The 20,587-nt window shown below is 41.8% G+C and overlaps 1 protein-coding gene and 1 long non-coding RNA gene across 25 annotated transcripts in view; one reads left to right on the forward strand and one right to left on the reverse strand.

The window, feature by feature from the left end:
* The window catches only part of LOC112664800 (ankyrin repeat domain-containing protein 26-like), a 113,469-nt gene that overhangs the window by 10,635 nt on the left and 82,247 nt on the right, over positions 1-20,587 (forward strand). For 15 of the 22 annotated variants that reach the window (XR_007403664.1, XR_007403663.1, XM_049096731.1 and 12 more), the window contains exons 4-7: positions 1,887-1,990; positions 4,362-4,476; positions 4,634-4,807; positions 11,582-11,685. The exons of 2 other annotated variants lie outside the window; for them this stretch is intronic. Coding sequence is in view for 17 of the 20 variants with exons in the window: in XM_049096731.1 (XP_048952688.1) it covers positions 1,887-1,990; positions 4,362-4,476; positions 4,634-4,807; positions 11,582-11,685 (497 nt within the window). In the remaining 3 variants the exon portion in view is untranslated. Of the gene's footprint in view, positions 1-1,886; positions 1,991-4,361; positions 4,477-4,633; positions 4,808-11,581; positions 11,686-19,254; positions 19,274-20,587 lie in introns of those variants that run through there. 5 more of the 22 variants (XM_049096701.1, XM_049096716.1, XM_049096708.1 and 2 more) reach the window with 5 other exon arrangements.
* On the reverse strand, positions 2,849-20,159 carry LOC118353984 (uncharacterized). Of its 3 annotated transcripts, XR_007403722.1 has the most exons (4): positions 19,517-20,159; positions 16,170-16,316; positions 12,780-13,586; positions 2,849-3,093 (listed from the first exon to the last, which is right to left on the reverse strand). It is a non-coding gene; the product is annotated as an uncharacterized LOC118353984 (long non-coding RNA). The 3 variants fall into 3 exon arrangements; XR_007403725.1 differs by lacking the exon at positions 12,780-13,586 and having other exon boundaries at positions 2,849-3,901; XR_004813760.2 differs by lacking the exon at positions 2,849-3,093 and having other exon boundaries at positions 12,534-13,586.

Here is a 20,587-nt window from a genome sequence, read left to right on the forward strand (position 1 = left end):
AGTCCTGGGTGTTACATAAGACTGAGGAACCACTGACTTCTACCTCTGAAACTAATAGTATGTTGTATGGAACTGAATTTGAATAAAAGGGTAAAAATGAGAAAAATCTCATACTGAGCTTTCTAACAGTTAAGAAAAAACTTTATCATGGTATAATAGGAGAAAGTCCAAGGACTATTTATTTAGTTATTTATTTTTAATATTTTATTGTTCTTATTTTTTATTTTAAACAAAAAAACCCACAATTTTTTATTGGAGTTCAATTTGCCCACATAAAGAATAACACCGAGTGCTCATCTCATTGTGGGCCCACCTTAACCAAAGATTATTTAGTATTAAGTGGTCAAAATTCATTTGAAGCTTCTTTCTTTTATTTTTATTTATTTACTTTTCTTTTTAATTTTTAAAAGGTTTCTTTAGGCATTTTAGAGAGACAGCACACACATGCACAGGCTTGTGGGGGTGGGGGAGGTGGAGAGGGAGAGGGAGAGAGAGTGTCTTAAACAGACTTGGTGCTCAGTGCCAGGGGAGCCCCGAATCCAATGTGGGGCTGGATCCCACGACCCTGAGATCACACCTGAGACAAAACCAAGCGTCCCTCAACTGCCTGCACAACCCAGCTGCCCTGAAACCTAGCTCTTTTCATTCAGAGTCCATCTCCTTAGTGACTCATTTGGAGCTGGAGTGTTTTATGTTGACATCTGGGATCCCCATACCATTGATAGATGAGAATCCAGCAAGTTTGTACAACCTGGAGAAAACCCTTACCTTTATTGGAAAGTTCTTAAAACTATATCCCTGGGAACTCTTGTTTCTCAAGTATTAATGTTTGCTACAAAAGAAGGAATTGTCAAATGGGGATAAGCAAATGTAAATGGGGTTCATTTGTGCTAGATGTATAGTGCAGTTTTGTAATGTTTCACAAACATAGATGATCATTGAATCTTTCTTTTTTTTTTTTAAGATTTTATTTATTTGTTCATGATAGTCACAGAGAGAGAGAGAGAGGCAGAGACACAGGCAGAGGGAGAAGCAGGCTCCATGCAGGGAGCCCGACGTGGGATTCGATCCCGAGTCTCCAGGATCGCGCCCTGGGCCAAAGGCAGGCGCCAAACCACTGCGCCACCCAGGGATCCCAATCATTGAATCTTTCTTTTGGGGCACAGTATCTCTTGCAAATCATGTGTTCTTTGGAATATAATTGAAGAAACACTACTCCGGAGATATCCATTAAAATCAGTAACGATACTTTAAATATTTACTACTATGTTTTAGAGAGTGGAGATACAGAGATAAAAAATAACCCCTCCCCTCTAGAATCTTTTGGTTTAGATGGTGCGGAATAAAATAACTAGGGTATACCATGATATATATTGTGAGAGAAGCAAAGATTCTTGGAGCCAGGCAATGTTTGAAGCGAGTTTGTGGAATGACTGCAGGTAATCTGTTGAAGAGGAAGAGGAGGTCTATTTTATTATTTTTATTTTAGTTTTTAAAAAGACTTTATGTTTTTGAGAGAGACAGAGAGTGAGCAAGCAGGAGAGAGAGCACGAGTGGAGGGGAGGGGCAGAGGGAGAGGGAGAAGCTGACTCTTTGCTGCAGAGGGAGCCCAAGGTGGGACTCCATCCTGAGACCCTGGGATCATGACCTGAGCTGATGAGCTGAAGGCAGATGCTTGACCAACTGAGCCACCCACGCTCCGTGAGAAAGCAGTATTTTAAAAAGAAGGAGCAGCTGGTGAAACCATGGAGGGCTGAGAACGAAAGGGCTAATTTTATTTACTTTCTATGTTACATGTTTAAGTTACAGGATCATTCAGAATTTTTACGATTCATTATCCAAATATGTAATTTTGTAAATTATAAATTTTGTTTGCACTCCTACAGGATGGCCTCACACCGCTTCTAGTTGCTGTAAATGAAAAAAAAGAGAAAATGGTGGCATTTTTATTAGAAGAAGCAAATATAAATGCAGTTGACTACACTAACAGGTAAGGTTTTTTTTTTTTTTTTGGTGAATCTTAGTATTTGGTCGAGAGTGGTAACAATTTCTCAAGGATGAAAGTTTAACTTATTAATAAGAAGAGTATTTATAAGTATAGTGAAAAATGTCAGCATGTGATCGGTTAGGTAGAAAACAATTACTCTGACAGGACAAGGTGAAGAACATTGTATAGTATAATTCAGAATCCTTTGTAATATAGATTGATGTCATTTGCAATAGTTTTTTTTTTTCTGTATGATTTTACAGTAGCTAAAAGTGTTTCTTGTTGAAATTGTGAGTTTTTTCTTTTTTAGCTCAGAGCTTGATGCCAGAGTCCGGGAATTGAGCCCCACATAGGGCTCCCAGCAGGGAGCCTGCTTCTCCCTCTGCCTATGTCTCTGCCTTTCTTTCTGTGTCTCTCCTGAATAAGGAAATATAACTGAGAAAAAAAAATTTAGAGAGTCCAAGCAGAAACCTCTGAAACTGTCTCCAAGCCTTCATTTGGTAGGGTATACCAAAAACAACCCTGCATCCTAGCAGAGGTGCAGTGGGATAGTGCTAAAGGATGAAAGGCTGGTGAGCTCTATCACATTTCTGCTTGATTCACTAGTCTGGCCCATTCAGAGACAAGATAGATTGTGGCAAATATCTGTAGTTACTGTCAACTTAAACAAAGAGTAATTCCAGTCATAGTTATTGTGCGCCTCTTATTGCTTCCAGAACAGATTGATAAGACGTCAGGTACATGGTATGTGTCACCACTGATTTGGCAAATGCATTCTTTTCTAGTCCGCTAGTGAATCAGAAATAGTTCATATTCATAGAGTATAGGCAAAGTGTTCATTCATTTAATTTGCCTCAGCGTTTTATTAACTCATGGAGCTAGACCATTTGAACATCCCCAGAATATCTCATTGGCCTATCATATTGACACCATGCTAATTTGACATGAGGATCAGTAAGAGGCTATAACGCTTTGGGCCCTTGGTAAGACGGCATGAATTGACATATCCGTGAAGTTTTGAGGCATCCAGTGGGCATGCCAGGATATTCTCGCAGGAGTGAAAGAAAAATTGCCACATTTTGAATACCTTTTCACAAAGACAGAAACTGGGAGACCTCTTTGGGTTCTGGAGGTAGCATATTTTACGCCACTAATTCTCAATGCGTTGGGGGTGGGGTGGTGGGAGAAGAATTCTGCTCCTCAGGGAGCATTTGGCAGTGTCTGGAGACCTGTTTTTTGACATGTCAAAAGCTGTACATACTTAATGTATCGAATTCAGTGAGTTTGTGGATAAGTATAGACCTCTGTGAAATCATCAATGCCTTAAAGCCATAGTCCTACCCATCACCTCCCAAAGTCTCTTCCTGGTCTCATTAATTAATTAATTAATTAATTGGTAAGAACACTTAACATAAGCTCTACCCTCTTAGCAAAGTTTAAGTATACAATGCAGTATTATTAGCTATAGACACTGCTAACAATAGATTCGTCTGGAGACATTTCCGATCCTCACAACTGAGGATGTTGCTGGCATCTAGTGGGTCGATGTCAGGAGTGCTGGTAAACATACCCAAGAGAGGCCTCCACAACAATCCACCATGTCCATGGTACAAGGTTGGGAAACCTTGTCCTACATTGAGTACTCGTTTCATCCATACACCTTGGTGAAACTAAGGAATGCAAGACTTCAGTGGTCTCAGAGCAGATGAATTGTGCAGCAGGTGCAGGCTGTGCTTAGGAGTCCTCACTGCTTTGGTCGCAGGATCCAGTAGACCCTATGCTATTCATGGTGTCAGTGGTGGGGAAAAGTTGTACCGTGGATCTCAGGGCAAGCCCCTGTTGGAGAATCAGAGCACAGGCCCTCGGGGTTTTCTGATCTTGAGTCCCCATCAGAAGCTTGCCTGTAGAGGGGTCCTACGGGAGACAGAAATGACTTGGTTTTAGTATTCCTTCTGTGCTAAGTCATTGGCTGGACACAGCCTAGCAGAGACACAAGGCCTTGGTGTGAGTGCTACGGTGGATATGAAAATGTAGCAGCTGTCTACATTTTGAGCTGCAGTTCAACTGTGCTCTCTATGGTAGATCCTCTAGAAGACAAATCCAAAGAGTGCAACTCCCTGGCCTCTATATTAGTCTGGGTCCAATCGGAAGACAGATATGACGTAGTATTTTAAACAGTGGAAGTAAATATAAAAAATTACTAAATGATGATGAGATAGTAATGAGAAGGTGGGACAGAGAAGTCTGAAGTAAACTAATTCTTTGTTTTGGAGTCATGAGAATAAGCAGTATTTAACATTTACAATTCTATGAATTGATTAGCAATTTTTGAAAAGGTACACTGTAATCCTGACAAGCCCTTTCACACTCACAGGAGTTGTCTCCACTTGGCCTGTGCCAATGGCCATGAAGATATGGTGAAGCTCCTGGTAGATCGGAAATGCCAGCTAAACCTCCGTGATGTTGAAAACACGACCGCTCTACTGAAGGTGCGTGGTGACAGGTATATCTGCCTGAGATGGATTGGATTGAAGTCCTTGGAATGAACATTTGTTGCATTTAAACATAACTCATTGGTGAAACTTGTGGCATGTTTCCTTTCAGTTCCCAGAATTTACATTCTGTTTCTTGTTGTAATGCTCACAGGCTGTACAATCCCAAGATGAGGCATGTGTAGATATTCTGCTGAAACATGGTGCTAATCCTGATCTAAAAGACATCAAGGGCAACACTGCTCTCCATTATGCAGCATTAGGGGACAATGTCACAATAGCACAGAAACTACTTTTAAAGAAAGTAAATATGGAGATCAGAAACAAGGTACAGGTCAACTTTTTTTTTACAACGTATTTTACATTATAAATAAATAAATAAATAAGTAAATAAATAAAAATAGCTGCAAATGTTTTCTTTGTATATGTACACATATATATGAAGACATCGGCACTGAATTTTATACAGCAGGTCCTGTCATCCTGGAAACAACTGGAAAACTAAGGCAGGGGCAGGGAAAGAGAAAAGTAATGCCTGTAGAAAGGCAACATTTTGTCTGCTAGCAACCTTTCCACCCCAGAAAGAAAATCTTCCCCTTTGTGCCTGGGAGTAGATGGTACCCTCAGAGCCCACAAAGGATTGAAGGCCTAGAGGGGAGTGTGGTGATGATGGAGGCCGAAAGGTGTGCAGGGGCTTAGGAAATGGATGCTTCTGGGGATGAGTAGGAGACCGTGACCCAGAGGAGTAGCTTGGGTGAATGTAAATGGGAGGAGAAAGCAGCAGGTTGTAATAGGCCTTGGGCACTCTAGGCCCTAAGGTTCAGAAGATGAGAGCAGGGGGATCAGGTCATGACATCCTACAGGTGGTATCTGCTTGTGCTGGTAGCCACTCTGCCAGCCATGTACCACGGTGAGGCCTCCCATTCCGGAGAGTAGCTCCTGCTCAGCCTATGTAGTTCCTCAGTGGGGTGGTAGGTGTGCATGGGGAGCTGGTGATGACCACACTTGCCAGTCTCCCTGTGCTTTCTTTGACGTGCATTACATTCAGTCACTGCCCTTGCAGAAACACTGTTGTGTGTCATAGATAGGGTCGATTTTTCATATTTGGAAGCTCAAGCATTTCCTGGATGAAAATATTTTGAAATAACTGTCTAAGCTTTTGCTTTAAATAACAACACTTTTTATTTTTGAAGATTGTATTTATATGAGAGAGAGCAAACATGAGTAGGGAGGAAAGAGCAGAGGTAGGGGAAGAAGAGGCCTTCCCACTGAGCCAGGTAGCCTGATGCACGGGGCTTGATGTCAGGAGTGGGATCGTGACCATAACCAGAGAGAGATGCTTGACCCACTGAGCCCCCCAGGCTTACCATAATACTTCTTCCTTCCTGCCTTCCTTTTTTTAATTAAGCTTTTTTATTTATTTATTTTTTCACCTCACACTCTGGGGTTTATGTACTTATTTTATCTTTTAGTTTTTTCTTTTTAAAAATTTTTTTAGTTGGGGTTCAGTTTGCCAACAAAGAGCACAGCACCCAGTGCTCATCCCGTCAAGTGCCCCCCCCTTGGTGCCCGTCACCCAGTCACCCCAACCCCCCACCCACCTCCCTTTCCACCATCCCTTGTTTGGTTCCCAGAGTTAGGAGTCTCTCATGTTCTGTCCCCCTCACTGATATTTCCCACTCGTTTTCTCTGCTTTCCCCTTTATTCCCTTTCACTCTTTTCTATTCCCCGTATGAATGAGACCATGTAATGTTTGTCCTTCTCCGATTGCCTTACTTCACTCAGCATAATACCCTCCAGTTGCATCCATGTTGAAGCAGATGGTGGGTATTTATTGTTTCTAATTGTTGAGTAATCTGTGGTATATGTCCGCAATGGAGTATTACTCAGCCGTGAGATTTTATTTTTTGGGGGGAAGTGAGCGAGCATGTACAAGCAGGGGATGTTGTGGGGGCAGAGGGAAAAGAAAGAGAGTAAGAATCTGAAGTAGACTTTGCGCTGAGTCTGTCGCAGCGCTGGATCTTATAACTCTGATCATCACCTGAGTTAAGACCAAGAGTCAGATGCTCAACGGACTGAGCCACTCAGTTGCCCCTAAATAATGATACCTCTAAAGAAGCATTAGAGAAGGCAAGTTTCTTTTATGTATTTATGGCAAATATTTATGAGAACACAGAATGTGTTCTGAAACTTTATTTTCAAAAATGTTTTCTCACCCAGTTTGTTTCTTATTTAGTGTCAAACAACAGAGGAAAGCAAAATTTGCCTTGGAAATAGGCTTTGACTTAAAACAGAAAACAAGTGTATTTTACAATATCAAATCTTGCTGCTGTTGAGAAGTTCCTATTTGATCAAAAAGTGATTTATTAACACGGTCGGAGTTTATCTTTTATCAGCCTTGACTTAAGAGGGACAAAAGAGGGGAAAAGGAGAAAGCAGTCAGGAACATGCAGAGCGATTTAGACATTTGGCAAGTGAGGGGAAATATCAAGACAAGGTTTTTGGATTGTGTTTGTTTTTCTTCAGTGTTTATGTTTAGGTAAGGAGTCTTCAATTTTCAGGGATAATAATTCTTACTTTACGAACCCGTGAGTGTGTTGTAAACTTATATAGAGATCAATTCTAGGAGGACTCTAAGGACATCAGATTGGCAGTAAACAGGTGGTTGAATGGGCACGAAAAGGGACGCCTGTGTGGCTCAGTGATTGAGCATATGCCTTCGGCTCAGGGCATGATCCCATGGTCTCCCGAATCGAGTCCCACATGGCACTCCTTGAATGGAGGAGCCTGCTTCTCCCTCTGCCTATGTCTCTGCCTGTCTCTCTCTCTCTCTCAGACTCTCATGAATAAATAAATAGAAATCTTAAAAAAAAAACAAAAAGTGGACAAGCAGAGGAAAGAACACAGTATAGTATTTTGCAGCTATAGCCACTTAGATACGAGTCTAAACTCTGCTTGCAAATCTAGAATGTCTTGATGGGAAGGATGTAAGGAGTGTGTAAATAATGGAATCAAGTTGCATTTTGAGTTTACTAGTCCTTGTTCTACCTCTAGCCATGGAAATTGAATGCAGGTTTGATAAGTGACTCATTTCTGTTTTTGGCTGAATCCTCAAGTGATAGGGAGAATTGGCCACATAGGTGAAAGAGGAGACTGGCATGGTTGTGTACTGTACTACTTCTCAGCTAGACTTGTGCTGGTGAATCACAGTCAACTAGGGAACTTTAAAAGAATTTACAAGCCTAAACTGTCCCGTGAAGATTTCGATGGAGTGAATCCAATAACGTGTGTACGCAGAAATTTGGAAATAGGGTTTTGAGATTCTGTTACAACTCTTGGCTAACAACTACTGAATGGGTAGGTATACATATACAAATTTAGAGATGTAAAAATATTAAATCTCTGGAAGAGATTTAACTGAAGTTGGATACTGGCTACTTCCTTCCACTCTCTCCAACATTAGCCTTTCATCTGTCTGTATCTCTTTGAGAATTACAGATGAAAATTATTGGTCATCTCTGTTGGCTTGAAAAATAATTACCTTTTCTTCCAACTATCAGTCATTCACCGGCACCCAGATGGGAAGTCTTTATGAGTAGTCTTTTAATAAGTAGAGTCTGACCCTTTAAAGATTTTACGTGTTTTGCTACCATTCTGATTATTACAAGCAGGGTTTTCCCAATTGCAGCAGTAGAAATCCGTGAACCTTCTTTTTTAGTTGAAGCTGTACGATAGACTATCTTAGGATGTCTTTCAAATTCATAGGGCCCTGGCATAGTGCATAATCACTACTGTGTTAAACATTCAGCATGTAGTTAGTGACAATATAGATGGTAATTGTTTTAATAACTTTGCTTCAGCATTCCTCTGAACTCCTGTCTGTTCGGTTAGCAATGTGAGGGAAGTAAATACAAATAGATTGTAGTTGAAACAAGCATTGGAAAATTCTGACAGTAGGTGTTAATGAGTCTTCACAGCAATTTTCCTTAGAAGGTGGGGCCTAATTTGTTGGTAAAACATGATCCTGATGCTTTAGGAAAGGTTTGATGTCCAAGTATTTGTTTTACGCACGGCCATTGGAAACAGTCACAGCAAATAGAAAAACACAAGTAGGCTATAGACTAAATGTAGCCCCTGGATGTATTTAGTTTCCACTGTCAGTTGAGCTAACATTTAAAATTATGGCACGCATGTAGAACTCTGGATTTTGAGCTTTTCTTACAGATCACTTCTGGTACCTTGAGCCCATGCTGCTGTTTGGTATGCTGTGCAGAGGCTGTCCCTTTATAGGAGGCGTGTGTCTCCAGTTTGCTCGTGTCCCCGCCTAGGGTCTTCACTGACTCGTGTCACCTGCTTTGCCTCCATAACCATTGAGTTTACAATTACTGTTTTATGGTATATGTTGACAAAGATTTCAAGATTTTCAAGACACTCCATATTAATTTATAATATATATTTTGTATTTTATGTTAATTTCTTAGGATTGGGATTGAATTTTCTGTTTCTTTGTCACCTTATTTTTTTCATTACTTTATTCAGTAATTGATGAGAGACACACAGAGAGAGGCAGAGAGCTAGGCACAGGGGGAAGCAGGTTCTCTATGGGGACCCTGATATGGGCTCGATCCCAGGACCCTGGGATCATGATGTTCACCCTCTGAGTCACCCAGGTGCCTCGGGATGAATTTTCTAAGTTAGGAATTGAAAGTCGTTTTTTTTACAAACATTTTTTCTATATATGTACAGTAATCATGTACCTTTTGGAATATCTGTAAGCCATGTGAGGTTAATCCTGGTTCTGCTTGGATAGATTATGCATATTCCAGACAGTATTCTCTTTCTCCTTGGTATTATTCCCTAAATACTCAATTTACATAGTAGCTTTTATTATACTAAAAATAATCCGTATAAAGCAGTATTAGAATTTGTGATTAATAGTTTTTACTTAATCTCAGTTTCCCAACATGTAAACACCCAGTGCTCATCTAGTATTAGAATTTTTATTGGTAAGTCATGACATTTTTATTTCTGATTTACACTTAGTCTAAATTATAAATAATCAAAAATAGCAATGATAATAGAAACTAGAATACAAACAGGTTTTTTTAGAAGTAGATGTGCATTAGGTTCTCAGAATGAGTATAGTTGAGAATAAAATCTCATTGACATATTTCACTTAGCGTAATACCCTGAGTCAGTCAGAGAAAGACAATTATCATATGATCTCATTCATATGTGGAACTTAAGAAACAAGACAGAGGAGAAGGGGAAGAAGAGAAAAACTTAAACCAGAGAGACTGAGGGAGACAAAGCCTAAGAGACTCTTAATCATAGGAGCCAAACTGAAGGTCACTGGAGGGGTGGAGTGGAAGGATGGGATAACTGGGTGATGGACATTAAGGAGGGCACATGATGGAATGAGTCCTGGGTGTTACATAAGACTGAGGAACCACTGACTTCTACCTCTGAAACTAATAGTATGTTGTATGGAACTGAATTTGAATAAAAGGGTAAAAATGAGAAAAATCTCATACTGAGCTTTCTAACAGTTAAGAAAAAACTTTATCATGGTATAATAGGAGAAAGTCCAAGGACTATTTATTTAGTTATTTATTTTTAATATTTTATTGTTCTTATTTTTTATTTTAAACAAAAAAACCCACAATTTTTTATTGGAGTTCAATTTGCCCACATAAAGAATAACACCGAGTGCTCATCTCATTGTGGGCCCACCTTAACCAAAGATTATTTAGTATTAAGTGGTCAAAATTCATTTGAAGCTTCTTTCTTTTATTTTTATTTATTTACTTTTCTTTTTAATTTTTAAAAGGTTTCTTTATGCATTTTAGAGAGACAGCACACACATGCACAGGCTTGTGGGGGTGGGGGAGGTGGAGAGGGAGAGGGAGAGAGAGTGTCTTAAACAGACTTGGTGCTCAGTGCCAGGGGAGCCCCGAATCCAATGTGGGGCTGGATCCCACGACCCTGAGATCACACCTGAGACAAAACCAAGCGTCCCTCAACTGCCTGCACAACCCAGCTGCCCTGAAACCTAGCTCTTTTCATTCAGAGTCCATCTCCTTAGTGACTCATTTGGAGCTGGAGTGTTTTATGTTGACATCTGGGATCCCCATACCATTGATAGATGAGAATCCAGCAAGTTTGTACAACCTGGAGAAAACCCTTACCTTTATTGGAAAGTTCTTAAAACTATATCCCTGGGAACTCTTGTTTCTCAAGTATTAATGTTTGCTACAAAAGAAGGAATTGTCAAATGGGGATAAGCAAATGTAAATGGGGTTCATTTGTGCTAGATGTATAGTGCAGTTTTGTAATGTTTCACAAACATAGATGATCATTGAATCTTTCTTTTGGGGCACAGTATCTCTTGCAAATCATGTGTTCTTTGGAATATAATTGAAGAAACACTACTCCGGAGATATCCATTAAAATCAGTAACGATACTTTAAATATTTACTACTGTGTTTTAGAGAGTGGAGATACAGAGATAAAAAATAACCCCTCCCCTCTAGAATCTTTTGGTTTAGATGGTGCAGAAGAAAATAACTAGGGTATACCATGATATATATTGTGAGCGAAGCAAAGATTCTTGGAGCCAGGCAATGTTTGAAGCGAGTTTGTGGAATGACTGCAGGTAATCTGTTGAAGAGGAAGAGGAGGTCTATTTTATTATTTTTATTTTAGTTTTTAAAAAGACTTTATGTTTTTGAGAGAGACAGAGAGTGAGCAAGCAGGAGAGAGAGCACGAGTGGAGGGGAGGGGCAGAAGGAGAGGGAGAAGCTGACTCTTTGCTGCAGAGGGAGCCCAAGGTGGGACTCCATCCTGAGACCCTGGGATCATGACCTGAGCTGATGAGCTGAAGGCAGATGCTTGACCAACTGAGCCACCCACGCTCCGTGAGAAAGCAGTATTTTAAAAAGAAGGAGCAGCTGGTGAAACCATGGAGGGCTGAGAACGAAAGGGCTAATTTTATTTACTTTCTATGTTACATGTTTAAGTTACAGGATCGTTCAGAATTTTTACGATTCATTATCCAAATATGTAATTTTGTAAATTATAAATTTTGTTTGCACTCCTACAGGATGGCCTCACACCGCTTTTACTTGCTATAAATGAAAAAAAAGAGAAAATGGTGGCATTTTTAGTAGAAAAAGCAAATATAAATGCAGTTGACTACGCTAAAAGGTAAGGTTTTTTTTTTGTGAATCTTAGTATTTGGTCGAGAGTGGTAACAATTTCTCAAGGCAGAAAGTTTAACTTAATAAGAAGAGTATTTATAAGTATAGTGAAAAATGTCAGCATGTGATCGGTTAGGTAGAAAACAATTACTCTGACAGGACAAGGTGAAGAACATTGTATAGTATAATTCAGAATCCTTTGTAATATAGATTGATGTCATTTGCAATAGTTTTTTTTTTTCTGTATGATTTTACAGTAGCTAAAAGTGTTTCTTGTTGAAATTGTGAGTTTTTTCTTTTTTAGCTCAGAGCTTGATGCCAGAGTCTGGGAATTGAGCCCCACATAGGGCTCCCAGCAGGGAGCCTGCTTCTCCCTCTGCCTATGTCTCTGCCTTTCTTTCTGTGTCTCTCCTGAATAAGGAAATATAACTGAGAAAAAAAAATTTAGAGAGTCCAAGCAGAAACCTCTGAAACTGTCTCCAAGCCTTCATTTGGTAGGGTATACCAAAAACAACCCTGCATCCTAGCAGAGGTGCAGTGGGATAGTGCTAAAGGATGAAAGGCTGGTGAGCTCTATCACATTTCTGCTTGATTCACTAGTCTGGCCCATTCAGAGACAGGATAGATTGTGGCAAATATCTGTAGTTACTGTCAACTTAAACAAAGAGTAATTCCAGTCATAGTTATTGTGCGCCTCTTATTGCTTCCAGAACAGATTGATAAGACGTCAGGTACATGGTATGTGTCACCACTGATTTGGCAAATGCATTCTTTTCTAGTCCGCTAGTGAATCAGAAATAGTTCATATTCATAGAGTATAGGCAAAGTGTTCATTCATTTAATTTGCCTCAGCGTTTTATTAACTCATGGAGCTAGACCATTTGAACATCCCCAGAATATCTCATTGGCCTATCATATTGACACCATGCTAATTTGACATGAGGATCAGTAAGAGGCTATAACGCTTTGGGCCCTTGGTAAGACGGCATGAATTGACATATCCGTGAAGTTTTGAGGCATCCAGTGGGCATGCCAGGATATTCTCGCAGGAGTGAAAGAAAAATTGCCACATTTTGAATACCTTTTCACAAAGACAGAAACTGGGAGACCTCTTTGGGTTCTGGAGGTAGCATATTTTACGCCACTAATTCTCAATGCGTTGGGGGTGGGGTGGTGGGAGAAGAATTCTGCTCCTCAGGGAGCATTTGGCAGTGTCTGGAGACCTGTTTTTTGACATGTCAAAAGCTGTACATACTTAATGTATCGAATTCAGTGAGTTTGTGGATAAGTATAGACCTCTGTGAAATCATCAATGCCTTAAAGCCATAGTCCTACCCATCACCTCCCAAAGTCTCTTCCTGGTCTCATTAATTAATTAATTAATTAATTGGTAAGAACACTTAACATAAGCTCTACCCTCTTAGCAAAGTTTAAGTATACAATGCAGTATTATTAGCTATAGACACTGCTAACAATAGATTCGTCTGGAGACATTTCCGATCCTCACAACTGAGGATGTTGCTGGCATCTAGTGGGTCGATGTCAGGAGTGCTGGTAAACATACCCAAGAGAGGCCTCCACAACAATCCACCATGTCCATGGTACAAGGTTGGGAAACCTTGTCCTACATTGAGTACTCGTTTCATCCATACACCTTGGTGAAACTAAGGAATGCAAGACTTCAGTGGTCTCAGAGCAGATGAATTGTGCAGCAGGTGCAGGCTGTGCTTAGGAGTCCTCACTGCTTTGGTCGCAGGATCCAGTAGACCCTATGCTATTCATGGTGTCAGTGGTGGGGAAAAGTTGTACCGTGGATCTCAGGGCAAGCCCCTGTTGGAGAATCAGAGCACAGGCCCTCGGGGTTTTCTGATCTTGAGTCCCCATCAGAAGCTTGCCTGTAGAGGGGTCCTACGGGAGACAGAAATGACTTGGTTTTAGTATTCCTTCTGTGCTAAGTCATTGGCTGGACACAGCCTAGCAGAGACACAAGGCCTTGGTGTGAGTGCTACGGTGGATATGAAAATGTAGCAGCTGTCTACATTTTGAGCTGCAGTTCAACTGTGCTCTCTATGGTAGATCCTCTAGAAGACAAATCCAAAGAGTGCAACTCCCTGGCCTCTATATTAGTCTGGGTCCAATCGGAAGACAGATATGACATAGTATTTTAAACAGTGGAAGTAAATATAAAGAATTACTAAATGATGATGAGATAGTAATGAGAAGGTGGGACAGAGAAGTCTGAAGACAGTACCACAGAAGAGGTAACTTGGGAGGGGGGGTCCAAAGTTGCTAAAGAAGGTGTGATTGAAGCACGATGGATGGCAGAGAAGTTTGAGTCCTGTATGTCTGACTTCCTCTGCGCATCCAATTACCAACCTCAACTCATTTGTGTCCCAGAGGGTTGTTCCTGTTAGCCTGGAGATTGAGCGCTGGCCCTGGCCCATGTTCCGGTTTGCTTCCCTTCTTCTTCTTCTTCGTCTTCTTTCATCTTCATCTTCATCGTCTTTGTGTTCTCCGTCTCCTTCTCCTCCTCCTTTCCTTCTTCTTCTCTTCTTCCTATCTCCTTCCTTTCTCTTCCTCCCTTGCTAACCCCGCTTCACCAGCATCAGAAGTACTCTTCCCAGCTGTGCACTCCAGAGCATGCAGTCCGGGCCTCAGCCAGTGACCTTTCTAAAATGGATACCATGCCCCTAGCAAATGCTGTTGACACCCTACTCACTCTCTGCATCCAGTCCTTAGTCTTAACTCTGCTGTATCCCTACGGGGTTTGTTGCATCCTTCTGCATGTGCATATGATACACTGGAGGCCTTGCACTGCTCTGCTGGTCGGTGGGCTCATTGTTCCCTGACCCTCCCTATACATCCATTTATCAGACAGGACTCCCTGCACTCCTGAAGGGTAGTTCCTGTTTGCATGCTTTGTAGCACGGACTAGCTTTGGCCGGGCAACTCTGACTGCAGTTCCGACATCTCCTTCAATGAGACCTGAATCCCAGCCTTGGGATTTACCCATTTGGGTAACCTTTCTTGGGTAATCTTGCACCTTAGGGTATTTGGATTTCTTTTCTCATCTTTATAGTTGATCTCCTGTTATAGTTCATCATTTTTTATATTAAACGTTCCCTGTTGAAATTACTAAGTGGTTTGTCTCTTGTTTGGATCCTCACTGATACACTATCCCTTCTTTTTGGAATGTGCTTCTCTCCCTCTCACTGGCTAACCCCTACTCGTTAAGTTTTAGCTTTGATATTGCTTCTTCCTGTGCATCCATCCCTGAGTCACTACCCTTATTTTTACATGACTCCGTAGGCCCTTTGTGCTCACCCTAAATGTGGCATTAAACTCGCCTCTACTCCATGAACACCGCAATGTCATGTTTGTTGTTCCCTCACTGACTCCCACAATGCCAGAATACAGGTTTTCAGTACACGTTTCTGATTTAATTTTGTGGTCCCTTTGAGGTGGTTCTCCCAGGTCAGGGATTTTTAGTAGACTATGGCCCAGATCATCCTCAACACACTGGAGCCCTCAAATTCTCATCATAGTTTAATTACGACATAAATTCAGTTTTCCTCGGTAGATAGAGTGGACTGCAAGGGAAGAGATATCCAAAGGAATGAATAAACAGTTATGAAAAACTGTTGGTTGTTTTTAAAAGATTTTTATTTATTTGAGTGTGAGAGAACACAAATGGGGGTGGAGACAGAGGAAGGGGGAGAAGTAGACTCCCTGCTGAGCAGAGAGCTGGAGGCAGGGCAACCCCAAGGCCCCTGAATCCTGACCTGAGCTAAAGAAGCCTTATTTTTATAAGATCTTATTTATTTATTCATGAAAGACACAGAGGAGAGAGAGAGAGGCAGAGACACAGGCAGAGAGAGAAGCAGGCTCCATGCAGGGAGCCTGACGTGGGACTCGATCCCGGGACTCCAGGATCTCGCCCTGTGCCAAAGGCAGGTACTAAACCGCTGAGCCACCCAGGGATTCCCTTAACGAAGCCTTTTAATGGACTGAGCCAGCCAGGTGCCCCTATGGAAAGTGTGTGGTGAATTTCTTGGCAACTCTTAAAAGGAGGAGACATGACAGCCCTGAAGTAGAATTGGAAAACCTGAGCTAAGGGATTTGGTAAAGCATTCATATCTCAGTTGCTTTTCATCATAAAAGATACATTACTCTAACACTTTGTTATTTTCATTGGTATAACTACCAAATGAGTATGCAGCAAAGTTGAACCAGGACATACATGAGACTCATGGGGATGGGAGTTCTAATCAGGAACTTTCTAGAGGATGTCTGTTCTAGATCCGAAATGGTTTTCCACAGAAGTCTGGGAATTGGAAATCTTAGGTTTCAGGTGATTGTGAGAAAGTCTTTGGGGGATCCACCTAGCATTCGACCAAGGAACAAAGAAGCTCAGAGTTGGACTACCATATACTCTTTGAGTATCTCTGATCTATACAAAAACACTACAGTCAACCAAATTGTTCAACTTACCTGGAGTCCTGGTGTGGAGTTCCTGTCTCCTTATAGCCTAGTAATGCCGTTGCCTCTCATCGCAGGTTGCGTTAGGAAATGTCAGTCTTCTAGTCAATTGTCACTACACAGAGCCTCTACTGGTCTCATAAGTCACCCTGGGGAATTCTAAGGGGACAAAAGATAATTTTCTAGCTGGCACCTGTAAGAGACAAATGCTTGATGCTCATAGTTGCAATCATTCACACGCACCAATACCATTTGGTCTAGCTAAGCTGAATAGGGCCAAGAAATGGTTTCTTGTTGTTGTTCCTTTGTTTTTGTTCATTGCTCCTCCACCAATGAACATGATCTGCCCTGGAACTAGCCACCCTCTCAGAAGGGACCCTAGTGGTCTCCAGAGTTCTGTAGCTCATTCCAGCAGCAGTTTCTGAAGATGCAGACCCCCTTAGTTTCTAGGTTGCTCATTCCAAACTACTTCTTGTCAAATCATGCGACCTACATGCACAAAATGGCATTAAATGGCCTCTGAAATAAGTGCCTACACTTCTATCTATGCGTTTGTCTTGCTGTAAAAACAGACACCAAACTTCCCAATTTTGCTGGTGCATCTTGTGCCAACAGTGGCTTCTGTTAGGTTTTGTTGGTCAATTTCTTTCTTTCTTTTTTTTTTAAAGATTTTACTGATCTATTTGACAGAGAGAGAGAGAGAGAGAGATCTATTTGACAGAGAAAAAACAAGGATAAGGAGCAACAAAGGGAGAGGGAGAGGCAGTTTCCCCACAGACCAGGTAGCCTGATATGGGGCTTGATCCCAGGACCCTCAGATCCTGATCTGAGCTGAAGGCAGATGCCTGACTAAGCCCCCACCCCCTCCCTTTTCTAAGCAGGCTATAGTCCCAACAGGAGGCTTAAACTCCCAACCCCAAGACCAAGAGTTGCATATTCTATCAACTAAGCCAGTCAGGGGCAGCTCCTACTTTGGTTAATCCTTAAAATCATTAACAAATGTAATAGGAATCTGGTGAGTTTAGGGGTAGCTAGTTTTGTATTAGCTGTTGTCATGGGTTTGCTCCTGCTTTTTTCTATCTGCCTCACCCAGAATATCGCCTGTAGTCCAGTTGTAATTAATTAATGGATCAATTACCACCACATTCAAAGGAGTTTCTGTAGACATTCGTATACAGCCTCTGTGTGTGTGTGTGTGTGTGTGTGTATCACATACACATAAATATGAACAGCCTATCCTGTTTGTATTTTACTTGATTTTTTTTTCAACCACATCATACCATTCTTCGATGTATATCTTTCTGGTGAAATCTTTCCCATCCAATTCGTGCCTTCCCTGAGTATCTACGAGAAACTGCCAACTTTTGTTAACAAGCATGTAGTTTAAAATGTGCTTTATTCTCATTACCAAATAAATATACAGATATCAAAAGAGTGACCACTTAGAAGTTATAATCAGAAAATATATCACTTCATTAGAAAAAAGAAAAAGCCAGGATATAAATACATCACGAAGTGTATGCAGGATTTACATAAGGGAAAAAAAAAACCTCCTGGAAGCTAAGGAGGGATGTCAAATAAGACTTAGGCACAAAGACATAACGTACATCTAAATACACTGATTCAGGGAGATTGATTCTGTTAACATTAATTCTCTTAACCTAATTACAAATTCTCTCCATGAATTCTTTAAATTTGGCATAGTGATTAAAAATATATCTCCAGTAGCATAGAGGTAAATATCGCCAAGAGAATACTGAAGGAGAAGATTAAGAAGGGGAACTATGGACCTGCATTGGATACTAAAGCATATGTATAAAGCAGTTAAAATACTAGAGTACTGATTGATACAAGGCGACTGGTCAATTGAATCCAGTGTAAAACCCAGAAAAAGAAAACCATAACAGAATTTATGATAAAGTGGCATTTTAAGCTAGGTGAGAAAAGATGGGTTATTTAGAAGCAAATAGCTATTTTTTTAAAGAGTTCTTAAATGTTGGGGCGCGGGAGCCTGTGTGGCTCAGTTGGTTAAGCCTCTGTTTATTTTTATTTTTCGTGTTTGTTGATTTTAGCTCCTGTTCCTCCGTCTCTCTCCCTCACCCTCTGTACCTCTCTCTCTCTCAGAAAAAAAACAAAAAAACAAAACAAAAAACAAAACTTAAATGTTGCACCACACTGCAAACTAAATCTTGGATTGATTAAAGGTTCAATTGGGGAATAGCAGCAAAAACTAAAAATAAAGAAAATGTAAACGTAAGGCTGGGCCAAATGGGAGGATTAGGAGGCATGCAGAAACGGGTTTTCATTTCATCTAGGGAATGTGAATTGTTCTCCCCTTGTGAGCTTGCACTTGATGATACACATTGCCAAGTCTGACCATGAGAACAGTTTTCTGTTGGCTGCATCCGCTGCATTCCATGGAGACTGACAGGGGTCCCGAGGGATGTGGAAGAGGAATAAACTGAGGGAGAGCATTCGTTAGGGAAGTATTCTGGGGGAACGTGCTTTCATGCACTCTAGCCCTAGTCGTATGTAAATACTACGTTTTTTTTTTTTTCCTTGAGATTTCATTTATTTATTCATGAGAAACTCAGGGAGAGGGAGAAGCAGTGTCCCTGCGGGGGAGTCTTGTGCGGGACTTGATCCCAAAATCCAGGATCAGGACTTGAGCTGAAAGCATACGCTCAACCACTGAGCCACTCAGGGGCCCGGAAGACTGCTTTTCCACACCCCAGAGTCTTTTGCAAATGTCCCATAATGCTCAGCCATCCCGGCAACGTTTGAGGGGAAGCCAGCCCAGCTCAAGGGGCCGCGGAGATTTGAGAGGCTTGGGCCTCCTGGCACATGCGCTTTGGGCACTCTTGGCCATGGGCTCCTTGTGAGCAGGCGAGTGACGCCAGTTTCTGAGGTGCGCAGGCGCATTTGTGTTTAGCTGCATTGCCGGGGTACATTTGTTCTGCAGAGAGAGATTTTGGACCCCGGTGCTCAGTTGCTGGGACGTTGCCGCGAGGCCGGCTTGGCTTATCTCCAGCACTAAGTGTTGAGCTGTAGAGGCGGCGAAAACCTGTGTCTGAAGCCTGAAAGCTTTGCGATGAAGACCATGTTTAGCTTCACGGGTAAGAGGGGCGAGCTGCCCTTGGGCTTCAAGATCGGGCGGCGGAGGGCCGCCCAGCCCGCGGCATCTGAGTGGTACCAAACTCGCCAACCTGGGCCCTGGGTACCACATCCCAGACAGGTCTCAGAAAGATCCACAAAGCAAAAGTGGCAGGGGATTCTGTTGCTGGGAGACCAGAGGAACAGGTGATAGGGACTTTGCAGCTGGCGGGGAGGAGGCAAGGAGGTCGGGGAGAGGCACTCACCTTGCTGGCCTGAGTCTGGAGAGCTGAGCCCTGGGTGACCACCCAGGGCGCTTGGCCGTCTTTCTTCTGGTGGCCCCGCAGCACGTACCTAGGTCGTGGAACCTTACCTGGGGTCTACTCCGGCCCACTGAGCAACAAAACGTCTTCAGCTGCCTTTGGACCCCTTCGTATCTCCGTAGGGAGCGCTTTACAGACAGTTTTGATGTGATTTAACGGATTTTCAACAGTAGTAGAAAGGAAATTAAGGGGACGCCTGGGTGGCTGAGTGGGTGAGCATCTGCCTTTGTTTCAGGTTGTGATCCTGGGTCCTGGGAACCCCAGTCGGGTTCCTGGCACGGAGCCTGTGTCTCCCTCTGCCTATGTCTCTGCCTCTCTGTCTGTGTCTCAGAATAACTAAAATCTTAAAAAAAGAAATGAAATTACGTATATGTAGTAGTTTGTTTTTAATGGACATCCTATACCAATGTTATTAAAGAGTGCATGCTGAGAGAAGTAATTCCCAGAATTACTTTGGATACAGGGCAGTATCTGACTTCTATCTGTGTACAGTTTGTACCTATATTATTTACTGAGGGACCTTGGAAGGAGATTTGGAAATGGGTAGATGGTTCTGACTGTGAATAGGAAGTCTCATTTTTCTGAAAATGTGTACTCTTCCCGTGTTTATCAGTATTCCATGACGCAATAGAAACGTTATGGTTTTAGAAATTCTGAGCTTATTATACGTGCGGTCTCTGTTCTTTTCATTGTGATAAAATTAAGAAAAATTTTGCAATCACTCTATTGTACACCTGAACTTTTTTTTTGTAAGATTTTATTTATTTATTCATAGAGACAGAGAGAGAGAGGCAGAGACACAGGCAGAGGGAGAGGGAGAAGCAGGCATCATACAGAGAGCCTGACATGGGACTGGATCCAGGGTCTCCAGGATCACGCCCCGGGCTGCAGGCGGCGCTAAACCGCTGCGCCACTGGGGCTGCCCTGTACACCTGAACTTAATACAACGGTGTATGTTAACAAACTGGAACTAAAATGAAAACTTGAAAAAAAAATTTTATAGAATACCTTCCA

Source organism: Canis lupus, chromosome 2 (genome assembly GCF_003254725.2).
Source record: "Canis lupus dingo isolate Sandy chromosome 2, ASM325472v2, whole genome shotgun sequence".
Lineage (NCBI taxonomy): Eukaryota > Metazoa > Chordata > Mammalia > Carnivora > Canidae > Canis > Canis lupus.